This window comes from Onychostoma macrolepis, chromosome 09 (genome assembly GCF_012432095.1).
Source record: "Onychostoma macrolepis isolate SWU-2019 chromosome 09, ASM1243209v1, whole genome shotgun sequence".
In the NCBI taxonomy this organism is placed as follows: domain Eukaryota; kingdom Metazoa; phylum Chordata; class Actinopteri; order Cypriniformes; family Cyprinidae; genus Onychostoma; species Onychostoma macrolepis.
The window spans coordinates 3503368-3517334 of record NC_081163.1 but is presented as its reverse complement, the minus strand read 5'-3'; the positions used below and the strand labels follow the sequence as shown (position 1 = coordinate 3517334).

At 40.4% G+C, this 13967-nt stretch overlaps 2 protein-coding genes across 3 annotated transcripts in view; both read right to left on the bottom strand.

Annotated features, from left to right (window-relative positions):
- Window positions 1-3814, bottom strand: part of slc4a10b (solute carrier family 4 member 10b) — an 84938-nt gene extending 81124 nt beyond the window's left edge. Inside the window, exon 1 of one of the 2 annotated variants that reach the window (XM_058786621.1) lies at window positions 3658-3814. In XM_058786621.1, the coding sequence (XP_058642604.1) occupies window positions 3658-3705 (48 nt within the window). In that variant the 5' untranslated portion in view covers window positions 3706-3814. The remainder of the gene's footprint in view (window positions 1-3657) is intronic. The other variant, XM_058786622.1, reaches the window with a different exon arrangement.
- A 2411-nt stretch (window positions 3815-6225) lies between these two features.
- Window positions 6226-13431, bottom strand: tbr1b (T-box brain transcription factor 1b). The gene is made up of 6 exons (XM_058786625.1): window positions 11671-13431; window positions 10760-10914; window positions 10396-10517; window positions 9681-9839; window positions 9533-9594; window positions 6226-8788 (listed from the first exon to the last, which is right to left on the bottom strand). The coding sequence occupies exons 1-6, from the start codon at window positions 12351-12353 to the stop codon at window positions 7942-7944; spliced, it is 2028 nt and encodes a 675-aa protein (XP_058642608.1). The 5' UTR covers window positions 12354-13431; the 3' UTR covers window positions 6226-7941.
- Window positions 13432-13967: the final 536 nt, after the last annotated feature.

The following is a 13967-nucleotide window of genomic DNA, read 5'->3' as shown; positions in this document are numbered from 1 at the left end:
CACAGAGATTATAATGAAAATGCTCATCATACTTAGGCGGGCGGAGCGGCACCGAAGGAAGTGCAAGGAGAGATCCCATAAGCGCAGTGCTTTCATTGCTGATCCCTTCGGCTTTACCAAAAGGCTACTCGGACAAAAGCGAAGCAGCCGCCTCACTTGCTCCGTGGAGGAAGTTAACCAGCACCTTCAGTGACATGTTGAGAGAGCAAGAACTTGGCCAATGTGAGGCACTGTTGGCATCTCCAGAACCGCTGATTCAATTCAACATCTCTGAGCCGACTCTGAAAGAGGTCTAAGAAACAGTCAGAGCAGCAAGATCAAACTCTGCATCTGGCTCCAGAGGATTACCATATAAAGCCTACAAGCAGTGCCCAAGGCTTCTGGTGAGACTCTGGAAGATCTTGAAGGCAGTCTGGCCTAAGAGGGAAGGTGGATACTCAGTGGAGACAGGCTGAGAGGGTATGGATACCAAAGGAAGAGGATTCCAGGAGCATCGAACAGTTTCGTATAATCTCGCTGCTCAGTGTTGAAGGGAAGATCTTTTTTAAGATTATGGCCCAGCGGCTAACTGAGTTCCTCATGAAGAATGCATACATAGACACCTCAGTACAGAAAGGGGGAATCCCGGGAGTGGCTGGATGCCTGGAACATACAGGGGTAGTGACCCAGCTGATCCGGGAAGCAAGGGAAAGTAAAGGAGACCTAGCAGAACTGTGGTTAGATCTAACGAATGCGTATGGCTCCATTCCACACAAGCTTGTCGAAATAGCACTAATAAGGTATCATGTTCCAGAGAAGATCAGAAGTACGATTCTGGATTACTATAGTGACTTTAAGTTGAGAGTCTCTTCAGGACCGCTAACATCTGCCTGGCATCGGCTGAAAAAGGGCATAATCACTGGCTGTACAATCTCGGATCCATTGTTCTCTTTGGCCATGAATATGATTGTCAAGTCTGCGGAGGTGGAAAGTAGGGGCCCCAAGTTTAGATCCGGTACTCTGCAACCCCCCATAAGAGCATTCATGGACGACCTCATGGTGACAGCACCATCAGTTCCGGGGTGGAGATGGCTCTTGGGAGGGCTTGAGAAGCTCATCACATGGGCAAGGATGAGTTTTAAACCAGCCAAGTCTAGGTCTCTGGTCCTAAAGAAGGGGAGAGTGGCTAATCAGTTCCGCTTCACCCAGGTAGGGACCCAGATTCCATCGGTGTCAGAGAAGCCGATCAAGAGCCTGGGCAAGATGTTTGACGAGTCCCTGAAGGACGCAGCTTCCTGTCAGCAAATCAGGAGTGACCTGACAGCGATTGACAAATCTGGGCTCCCTGGAAAGTTTGGTCTGGTCAGTCACACCGGAGGTGGTTGGGACTTCCTCAGTCCCTAAGCAGTGTTGCCCTATATGGGCATTCCAACAAGCTGCAGCTCCCCTTTAGAGGCCTTGTGGAAGAGTTCAAAGTCACCCGAGCCAGGAAGGTCATGATATATAGAGACTCTTCTGATATCAAGGTTGTATCTGCAGGAATTCAGGTAAAGACTGGAAGGAAGTGGCAGGCACAGGGAGCTGTTGATAGAGCAGAAGTACGGCTGCTGCATTGCACTTTGGAGGGCACCGTGGTGGTTGGGCGGTCAGGACTGGGTAGTTTTCCCAAACCACGATATTATAGAGCCCAAGGAAAGGAGAAGCGTCAGCTGATACCGGATGAGATACGAGCAGAGGTGGAGGAAGAGCGCTACAACAAAGCGGTCGGCATGGGCAAACAAGGAGCTTGGACCAGATGGGAGCATGCAGAAGCTCGCAAAATAAACTGGTCACAGCTCTGGAGAGAGGACCATTACGCATTAATTTTCTCATCCAATCAGTGTATGACGTTCTTCCCAGCCCAGCCAATCTGCATTGTTGGGGAATGGCAAGCACCCCAGCATGCCAGCTGTGCCAGAATAGGGGCACCTTGGAGCATATCCTGAATGCCTGCCCAAAGGCGTTGGGGGAAGGGAGATACCGCTGGCGCCATGACCAATTGTTAAGGTCTTTTGCAGATACTATCAGTACAGCAATTCAAGAAAGTAAGAATCATCATGTCCCCCAACAATACATCTCCTTCTTCAGAGCTGGAGAGAAGTCGCATCAGAGGGTTGGCTCAGTGGGGGGCTTCTTGCCAGTGCACGTGATTGGAAGCTCCAGGTTGACCTAGGGAGACAGCTAAAGTTCCCAGCCAACATTGCAACCACTACGCTCCGCCCAGACATAGTGCTAACATCGGAGTCTACAAAGCAAGTGGTTTTGCTAGAACTGACTGGGAAGATCGAATTGAGGAAGCGTATGTACGCAAAAAAACTAAATATGCAGACCTTGTCACAGCGTGCTGGAGCAATGGCTGGAAAGCACGGTGTGAACCAGTCGAAGTTAGGTGTCGGGACTTCGCCGGTAGATCAGTTCAGCGAACTCTTAACCTTCTTGGTATGAAAGGACTGCAGCGCAAAAGGGCCATTAATCATCATACACCCTCGCCCGGGCGACCCAGCCGGGGGTGATCAGCCCCTGACTTGTGTCCAAGTGGCACGCTCAGCCACGGATCCCCCCTCTGGATCCATAGCCATCGCGAGGCCTTTTCAGCGGCCTGCAGGATGTTCTTAAAGACCCGAAACACCCAGTGACCCCGGGGTCATCACTGAAGACGTGTCCAAGTAGCATCAGAAGATGTTTTTCAAACTAACAATACAAATATTATATATTAACAAAGTATTTTATAAATATATTTTAAAAATATTTTATACAAAATATTAAAAATAAGAAATTATATTTTAATATTATAGCAATTATAAAAATAACAGTAAAGTATCTGTACTCTTTACAGTAATGAAAATTTGAGGGGTAAATGTGCTTAGTTGATATGAAAATGTTGCAATGCAAATAATTTTATTATGAAGCCCATTGAAATGTATAATAATTACAGTTATAATTAATTATAATTATTATTTTACATTTAATCAAGTTACATTATTTTCATGACAACTGAATAGCTTCTCCTTACTGTACTATAGTAGAAAGTTACTGAATTACAATCAATCAAGAGTAATATAATTATTAAAATCAACCAATTAAAGACAGTCCATCAAATATTTCCATTATGTACAGTACAAATACTTTAAAATTCAAATAATACGTCATTCTCCTTCACATTACAGTAATGAGAATTTGGCAGGAAATGTACGCTTAATCGTCATGAAAAATGCAATGCAATCTTCAATTAGGCTTTATTTTCTTCATGCATGATATAATCTCTTCTTTCTGCCTATTTTGTCCTCACATGATGTGAGTTTGCTCAAGTTCCCTCATGGTACAAATCAACTTTCTCATCAAGATGTCGTTTTAATGACGTTTAATGCATCTTGCATGTAAATACAGATATTTCACGTTAAAATAATCTATGATGAACCTGTGAACGCATTAGTAAATTGCGTCCTGATCTGCAACATGCACTGCAGCAGAATGCAACAGTAACATGCGTGTCTCCTTCGAACTGCAGAGGCGCAAATCACGCGCGACGTGTCATTCAGTCAAAGTCAAGGTCTCTCACACACGCACGCAATCAGATCATAAGATCCGACAGATGCCGCGCGCAGCAGCGTAAACACGGCTGATTAAAGAGCGTCTTACCGCGGGCAGCAGAGGCTCCATTTGCGCGCCTTGGTCCTTCACGTCCATCTTCTGTACCTGTAGATCAGCTCCAGTGCGTGTAGTGCGTACTGCGTGCAGCGTCGCCGATCAGCGCAGATGATGTGCTCACATATTTAGTGCAGTCATATTATCACAGTGCTCACTCATAAGGGCGCGAGTAGCTGCTGTGTGACGCAGTAGTGGGTAGTAGCACTTAAACTCCACAGAGGAGGGGGCATTATGTTATAGTGCCTCGAAATTTGTCAGGACTGGACCTCATGAGAGAGATTACAGAGGCATTTTCAACAAATAACTAGGGGAATGTACTATGCAGGACTAGTGCTCACGTTTGTCTGCATCTTAATAACTTGGAGATTTTAAGTCACAATTGCTTATCTGAATACCAGTTCAAAACTGTCTTAAAGGGATAGTTCACTCAAAACAACTAATTTTGTCATTTCCTCCCCCTCCTGGCTTATTTCTAATCAAATGTAAAACATAAAAGATGTGTTTTTGTCCATATGAGAGTTTCAGAAACTTTTTATGTTTCACAGAGGAAAGAAAGTCACAGAAGTTTGGAAGATTGTGGTTTAGCAAATGGCAATTTTCATTAGCATACACTGTAAAAAGTGAAAGTTGACTTAACTTAAAAAAAATTGAGCAAACCCGTTGCCTTAAAATTATTAAGTACATAATAATTTTATTTTTTAAAAGATATGTGAACTTGACAATTCAATTAACTTTTTTTTTTAATTACCATTTACTTAAAAATTTAAAACGGGTTTCCTCAATTTTTTTAAGTTAAGTCAACTTTCACTTTTTACAGTGTATTTGGTTAGCATCCTAGTGTAAATAGTAAAATTATTAGCATTTTTATTTTATTGGGATGGCTAGATGGCTAGATACACTTACTCTGAGAAAAGTCATGTGAGATTTACATGCGATATTCATGCAAAGGTCAACTATTCAGTGAATAGAATTAACAAATAAATAAATATTCTCAGGAAATTTCTGTTGGCCGAAAACAGTGGTTTAAGATTTTTTTATGTTGCTTTATGTATAATGGCAAGATCCCCTAGTGACTGTAACAACTGTGAAGTAAGTATTTATTGAGCAGCTTTTTTCAATCACTTTTTTGCTAGACTTTAAGGTTTGTATCTATACAGAAAGTGACTTTCAAATATACAGTAAATCTACTCTGAGAACTGGAATAAAACTGTGCCAACTAAACCAGGTCTCCTCTTATAATAAGATGTCTCATATTATTAAATTTACGCTTTCTTCTTTACAGTAACTCTGTCTGGGTTGTTCATAAACCGTCTGAGAGTCACAATCAGTGCAGTGGTTTCACATTATGAGGCAACAAAACTCCTGCTGCGCTTTTAAATCTGCCATCTGCACTGCCATTGTCAGGCCTGCACTACGGCTCAACTTACTTATTATTTGGGTGAAGCCGATATAAAAGAAATCCTGGGCCATCTTTAATCTGCTTTTTACATCATATACAGTAACAGCCTCCTGCTCATATACAGGATTTGGAAATTTAAGTCAAACTTGTGTTTCAATTTCATTGCATTAGACAGCACAATCAAACCAGTTATCATTTGTGTTATCTTTTCTTCTTTTTTCTTTTCTTTTTTTTTTTTTAATAAATGCCACTTAATTTGATATTTTTGTTATCTAATCCAATAAAATGTGTATATTTTGTGGATTATCCAAATCCAAATATGGAACACCATATGTTTGGTACTGCAAGCTGCTTCTCGCCAGTGCAATTTTTTCCAATATTAATATATTCTTACATTGAATAATAATGTATTATATAACATTAATACGGTATATAATTATACTAGCATTCAATTATATTACAAAGTACATCATAATAGTGTATAATCACATATGCTACCATATAATGCAAGTATCTTTTGGTTTCATAAATACGACGTTGTCGCCATCTAGTGTTCGCAATTGTGTAATACAGGTTACAGCGGCTGATCTAATTATTAAGTTATGGTGGCCTTTTTCCTTGGAGGTCAGGTTTTTGAATCAAATTATGAACTGTAGGTTAATCTTATAATTATCCTATATATCAGAACTCTAAAGGAACCGTTTTAATAGGTTGCTTTCCTAGGGAGCGTATCACTGAACCACAGGGAGGCAGCAAACTATCAAAAAGCATACAGGATTTGTCAAAACAATAGGATACTACCACACTACTCTTACTTTTTCTACTATATCTGTGCATGGCTAAAAACGTAAGAGTGGTATGACAGTATGTTATCCTGAATTCAGCCAAATTATTCCTCAGGAGAAAAATTAGAGGAGCACGAATAAATGTGCAGTACAGCATTACTTCAGGACCAAGATTAAGAGCCAAATGGTGTAGTGTTTTATAACAGACATTTTATGAATCTGTTCAAAACTCTTGATAACTTATGAAATCTTTATGGTAATTGCAAAATGGTCTGGTAGCCTATTTACTTATATGCATCATGATAGTGTACACAATGTGTGTTTTTGACAATAAGAGTGCTCATTTGCATTCATATATATGCCCATCAAGGTTAAAGATTTGTGTGATACAAGACTCTATTATTATATGTAGTCATGTTTTAGTTTATGTGTACATACGCTAATGTGGCCCCAAAAGGTATGTGGATGCAAGTCGTGCTTAAATCCATAAATGCAATTGCACTAGACAAATATCAAAGAAACTACCAATATCAGTTGAAATATAGTCAATTTTCTGAGCCATTTTCAAAATAAATTTTACCCAAAAGATTCCAAGATATTACAGTGAATACATGAAGTTAAAATTTATTTTCAGGGGCAGTTTTTATTTTTATGAGAATATGCAGTCCATTTATGCCAAATACTTTTAAAACCAGTTAACTAAAAAAGGTCACTACAGTGTCTAACTTAATATTTTTTTAAAAAATCCAAGGCATATTTTCCTGATAACTGGATAATTTCTGACCCTAATCATACAAGAGCAACCACACAGCTCATATTTTACAATCTGAAACAATTTTGTGTTGCATTTAATGCATGGCAGTTGGTTTTAAATTCCATTTAATGCAATAACACCAATACATTAAGTGCCTTCTGTTTTAACTTTAGGGCTAATGTAAAATATTTAGTAGCCATCTGCATCTTTCCCCATCAAAAATAAATAAATAAAGAGTCGAATTAAATGAGTAGCTTATATAAAACTACCAAAAAGTTGCTCTGGTCGATTTTCTTATTTGTTGCATTGCATGACTACATTTTATTATGAAAATGCATCGTACAGGCAACAAAATTCACATTGTGACTGGCGTTATCGATATAGCCTACCTAGACAGGTAGCTCAGAGAAAAATGAAACAGAAATATTTGGTTTCGGAATCAGCTTAGTTGGAATCTTATGTACTTCGCCCGGGGTTTCACATTCTGTCATATTTATTGCAATTAAGCACACCACAATTACATTACCTTTACACATTAGCAGGCCTAACTCGCGTTTTTGTCATGAGAAAACAGCCCATGAAATACAAATGAAAATGAGTGGGTTGGTAATACGTGAAATGATAGCCTATGTTTTTATCTCTACAAAACAATAAATAAATAAATGGATTTACGCAGGTGTGGTTAAAAACATACGTCCACAAAACGTTCACAAAATGAAACTACGGACTATGATATTTACGAACAGACGACGCGACTCTAAAAGCAACATCAATATAAGCTTACATAAAAACCGACCACTGACAGACATGCGTCCGCCATATTTCCTGTCAGAGGAACACTTTTTGGCGGGCTCTTCAACGGCTAAGCAGCTACTTCCATTTCAGTCAGACCATTGTTTTCGTCGTAACAACTGGAACCGGGAACCTACACGACTTGTATCCTTATGTTTTTCAAACATCAAAATATTTAATATATGTAGCTATTCGAACGAACGTACGAACGTCTAAGTAAGTACATTAAACAAACCTAATCCGGTTTTCTATAGGTAGGCCTATTGTACATCAACATTCAACGAGAAGAATCACAAATGAATAGATAAATACAAATATGTACAGTTCTTTCATACTTACAATAGGTTTGACAGTTAGAACCTTAAAATGTCATTTGGAAACGAAAACCGCTTACATCTCTGCTCGAGTCAAAGTTTTTCGACGCGTACGTCCTGCGAACGACGCGACCAAGATATAGGAATAAATAAACAAATAAATAAATAAGCACATAAATAGGAATAAATAGATTATAAGTCACTCGTGAATCCTTGGACACGTGAGTTGTTCTAACTGTGGGGGTAAAAGCTGTAGTAGCCGATGTCCTTGGAGCAGTTTTTCTCGCATTCCCTCGGCGTCAACATTTCAGATTTTAATGGAGACGATGTCTCGGAAACCGGCGTGGCAGATGGCGAAATCCTCCTCCGCTTGGCTTGCTCAAAAATCCCAGAGTCGCTCGAATCGATCGACTTAATTGAGGACGGGGTTTCTATCCAGCTGGATTCAGACAGGTCTTTGGGTTTGGACTCATCCGCGCCGCCTAGCGGTGACCTCTCTGCCGCGATGGCGTCTCCGTCCTCGAGGCCAGGGACCAGGTAACTGGAGGAGGTTCTGCTCCCCACGGAGTTGGATGGCCAGCAAGACAGGACAGAGCTGGACTTGCTGCAATATTGCGGTGGCGTGCGGGGGCCCCACCCCGGCGGCTCGCCGTAATACCCCAGGGGTCTGTTAGAGCATCCCGCGCCGGGCAAGGGCAGCGCTTTAACTCCAGCAGCTGCGTACGACAGAAGGGTTGCCGCGTTACCGGCAAAATCGGCAGCCGCGGCAGCATCGTATGCCGAGGCGGCAAAGTCCAGTCGGTTGTTGGCAGGGGTGACAAACCATCGCTGCGGGGAGGCCACCGTGGTCTCCTCGGTTTGTTGCGGGGAGAGCAAGCTGTTACTAAGTGGGACGCTGCGGTCCGTGCCAGGAGCGCCTCCGACGCCAGGGTGAAAGCGGGACTTGGCATACGAGCTGACAAATTGGTCCTGCAGGAAAGAACCAGTCATGGCATATCTTGCGCTAGGCATGATCTGAGAGCGCGGAGAGTCACCCGGGGACGGCGTCAACCGATCGATGTCGCACCCTGTGTAGACACTGGAGAAAGATGGTGGACAAACACGTTAATGTTGCATATGAGAAGTGTAGCTAACCGTAAATAAAGCGTTGCAAATGTGCTCGAGAGCATACGATTTTTCTCACAATTTTCCATTCTGTGCGTAATTGCGCGAATAAACAAATTAGCACTGCGCACGGTCAATCCATATGCGTACTGCACCGGATTATAATTGTTCAAAACAACTAAACTGTGTTGTTTTTCTCAAAACTTTTCTAAATAAATATTGCTGGCCAAAACACACAGTAAGCTACGCGATAAAGCCATAATGAGATGCTGTGAAGGCAAATGAAGATTTTAGTCTAGAGATTTGCCAGGCCAAAGCACAAAACACACGCAAATGGTTATTAATACATCGGCCAATGGGAATTCAGAGTCAAAATCATCTTTCTGTGCGATTTGACACGCATTCTTTCATGCAGATGCACTGATCTGAATGAAAATAAATAAATAAAATCACACGTGATTCTTAGTTCTTGCAAGAGTGCTAACCTGCCAGTGTTGTGTGATCTTTATGTCCGAGAAATAGAAATGCGCACGCACATATACAGAATATATTTTGGTTAAGCGCATAAAACAAAAATGTAGCCTACTTCATGTGCGCCTAAATGATTTTTTTTCCCACTCAGATTAATAGTATTTAATATGATTCACCCTGATTAGATTTGTATAGGTGAGACAGGATAGGAAAGGTCACCATTTCAACAAGAAAAATCAAAACTTACGTGTCATAATTGTCACGGAAACCCTTTGCAAAAGGATTGTGGTCGATTTTTAGCTGCGTGATCTATAAATGACAGAAGATTCAAACACTTAAAAACGTTTTACCTCATAAAATCAATCGAATTTTCAGAAATCAAACTTCTTTCTTACATCAGTATTTTGATATGCGGTGACCGCAATAAACTGCGTCTCCGGGAACGTGAACGTCTGCACGCGCCCGGGTTGGCTCGTGTCCTCGGTTCCGTCCTCGTTCACCTGCACCACATGCAGTCGAGGCTGGTATTTATGCAGCGACTGCAGTACGACCATCTGCAGGAATTCAAGCGAAAAAACGAGAGTCAGAGAACATCTCCTCACGCGTCTTTACGCTCCCGTTGTTCCACTTCGAACAGCAACTTTAAACTAATTTAGCTACATTTTACCAACAGTTTTGTCAGCTTATTTAAATGTAATTCATGGTTGCATGTAAATTAACCGGTTTATTTAAAGTAATTCAAAAATATAATTTTATTATGGCTGGGAAAAAATTTTTCCACATGGTTACAACAACGAATGTTAAGGTAGCTTATTTTCATTTTTAAATGATCTTACCACAAAATAGCATACGTTTTTATATTTAGATAAATATTAACCAACACTTACAAAAAAAAAAAAAAAAAACCTTAACGAGATTGTTTTGTGGAGCTGCTTGTAATTCCACAAGATTGTAATGTGCAACTTCTGTAAAATGCTACCAAATAATTTCATTTTCTCTAGACAGAAATGCACAGCATTGTTGTTAATATTTCTAACGCAGTCTGAATGCATGACACAGTAGGGAGACTAAAAAATGAAATAATAAAATTAATTATCAAATATGACTAACCTGTCCTGTGTTGTTCGTTGCTCCTTTATTGTTGGTTAGTTTAAGTTTTCCAAAGGATATCTCTTGACGCATCCAGTGCGCGCCGGTGTTTGGCGAATCCGGGTGCATGTACACTCTGTTTCCTGTTTACAAAATAATTGGAATGTCAATTCTAAGCCAGGACAACAACAAAAGTAATAAATAAATAAATGATTAAAAGTAAAAACTCAAATCAATGTTATTCCAACAGATGATAATAATAATAGTAATAATAATAATAATAACAACAACAACAACATATTTCGATTATTATTATTATTATTATTAATAAATAATAATAATAATAATAATGCCAAAAAAGAGAAATAAAACCATATTTGTTTACCTGTAACATTCGTGTCCGCTTTGCCGCACGGGACCCATTTTCCTCCTTGAAAGCGCCAATGGTTCGGATCCGCAAGAATCACGTCCACAAAGATATTGTAGTGCGCCGTTGGGTCAAGACCAGATATATTGAAACTCAGAAACGGGAACATTCGCCTGAGGGTATATAAAATGTAAAGTTTGAGTGCACAATACTGCAGCTCATCTAGCCAACGTGGGTTTGCAATCTTTAATTTGAATATGAAAAATATATTTTCTAAGGACACTGAATTAATAATAAAAAAAAATAAAAGCATAATTAAGTACTAAACGAATGTAAATATTTTGGAAAGGCAAATCTAAAAACAATCATTTGGATTATTAAAGAAGAACACTCTTAAAAATAAAGGTGCTTCACGATGCTATAGAAGAACCTTTTGTCTAAATGGTTCCATAAAGAGCCTTTAACATCTGAAGAACCTTTCTGTTTCACAAAAGGTTCTTTGTGGCGTTTTTTTTTAGATTATGAAAACGTAAGAAAGAGATGGTTCTTTAAAGAACCTTTGACTGGATGGTTCTTCTATGGCATCGCAGCGACCTTTATTAAGCACCTTTATTTTTAAGAGTGATGGATATAGCAGGAATATTAAATGGTTTTAAATACAAAAAATAAAATCCAACGAAAAATAAAAGAGAAATACAAATGCATTAAAGAAAATAAACAGGCGGATCTGATTAAAAAACATTTTAATTTTGTTCTTGGAAAATGCAGACCGAAAAAAAAAAATCTTAAAGCTCTTTCGGAAGAAAAACAAAAGTGCGTTCCATGTAATTTGCCCATCTTAATTTGTTCCATAGATATTTCCGAAACGAAAACATAAATTTGTGGAAAATAGCCTATAGCTTGCAAACGGATAATTGCCCATCACCTACCGTCCTTGCTTGGTAATAATCATCTCCGTTTGATGTCTGTGAAATTTAAGCCACAGGGCCCTGTTGCAGAGGTAAACCTGCGCTTTGCCGGGAACGAGACCGGCCTGAGCGGAGGAAAACTGGTAGAAAGCCGTGCCTTGGTACGCGTGTCCGTACTGCTGCGCGTATGGGTAGCCCGCCGTCGGATAGCCTTGCGGAGAAGAGTTGCTCAGCAGACTGTTGTAGGCTCCGTTCGTGATGACCGGATGGTGAGCCATGTACCGGCTAGGGCTGCCGATGGAGAAAGCCGGGTGCGTCGGTCCATGCTGACTCGGGTATGGAAACATGGTGGTGGGACTCGGCTGAACTTGACTGGACTGAGACAGGAGATACCTTTCTCCCGCAGATCCATCGAAAGTGTGACGACTGTCGGCGACTCCGTCAAGATCAGGAGAGAGTTTGCCTCGCTGGACGTCCCCTGATGAGTCCTTGGAGTCGGCGAAATTGTCTGCCTCTGACTGATTCGTCATCCCAGCGGAGTTTTTTTTCAGAGGTGAACTTCTCTCCAGGTTCTCGCCGATAGATATAATAGGGTAGTCCTGCAAGGCGAGCTCAGATGCTTGTGCGTTTGGGTAGCCACTGCCCACAATCATGCATTTCTTGGAGCGCGCGAGAGCTGGCGAGATGCAACGCTCGAGCTGCATCGCTCGATGACAAATAGCAATTAACGCGAGCGCGAGAGAAAACTAACGCCTTCCTGCGGTTCGAGCTACTTTGTGCAAGACGGCAAATTAGCCAATTGACACTAGCCTGCAATCAGGAAAGGCTTTGCTTTTCAGTCCTCGGTCTGCATGGTTAATGAATCAACTTTTGCTATTGGTTAACACGTGACGGTAATTTAATTAGACAGAACTTAATTAGTGTAATCAAGGAGGCTTACACGCCACAGTGTATTCACTTCTGCTGGTCATCCATGTTTGTATACTATAGTCTGTGAAAATTGGGGCTCTCGTGAATCTTCAGGAGCGCACTAAGTAGTGCAAATAAACCCTATTGTCTTCCTTTCGAGGCCATTGTGTGAGTACGGTGGAAGTAGGCAGGTTTACCACGAAAACTTCATTATTCATTATTTAAAGCGCTGGAAATGACACGCCTCGCGCCCTACCTAAAATGTTTGCGTTATAGCGTGAAATATTGGCTTCTCTTGAAGATCTGTTTACTGCTCCCAAGACATGTAAATATTTTATGTGGATGGACTACTTCAAGTTACGCATTCAACGCTTTACGCTTCAAAACATGCCTGAAACAATAAAATCAGACAGGAGACGACCACATTTTGGAAAAGAAAAATTGCGTTTGTCAAAATTTGTTTTATAATATATTTTGAAATGAGTTGTCATATCTAAAATAGCACATAAAATAATTAAATGTCTAATTTTTTTCCAAATACTTGGGAGCAAAGCAATAACAGCTCTATTTCGCATCTTGTAAGATGATGCCAATACAAGGTACGATCAATTACAATCATTTAGCTGTTTATTTAATTGCAGACGCTGTAATTAATGCTAAAATGCATGCAAATGGAATCTGGATAATATTACCTTTAAATGACAATACATATATATATATATATACATATATATACACTGTATGAATTATATTGGCAGCGAGAGAGAGAGAGACGTGATCTTAGGTGTTCATATGTTGGCTGATGGACACTTCTAAGGTTTGTGGATCTGAGCCAAGCGAGTTTTAAAGAACATTTCATGGAAACATTTAATGAGATTTCAATGACTGTCGCTCTCCTCTCTCTCTCTCTCTCTCTCTCTTTTTTTTTTTTTTTTTTTTTTTTTACATAAAGACACGTCCGTTTCCTCAAATATCCAGTTTTTATAGCCTACCAGAAATGTGTGTTGGCTAGTAACGAAAACGTCTTTATTAGAGGAAAAAATAATGCATTGCAGTGTAAGCAGGGAAAATGATTTTGCAATTGTTGAACGCTTTTCCAAAACGCGACGGTAAGTGGCGTGTATTTATTTTCCTCACAAATCATAGCTTACAGTTAGTTTTCAAAGTTTTACCTAATCACCTCTCAGTTGTGCTTTATTCTAGAGTAACACTTATGTCAGCATCCCAGCGGTCATCTGATAGGAGTCACATCGTCCTCCCCCCTCAACAACCTGAAATAGGCTCTCACCTGTCTCACTGCATGGCACAACCGACTCTCCCCGCGACCGATTAGAAAGCACCGCTGAAGTCTTTGATGCTGAGTCTCGGAGACCTCGCTGTAGCACCGCATCACGTTATCCCTCGCGTTC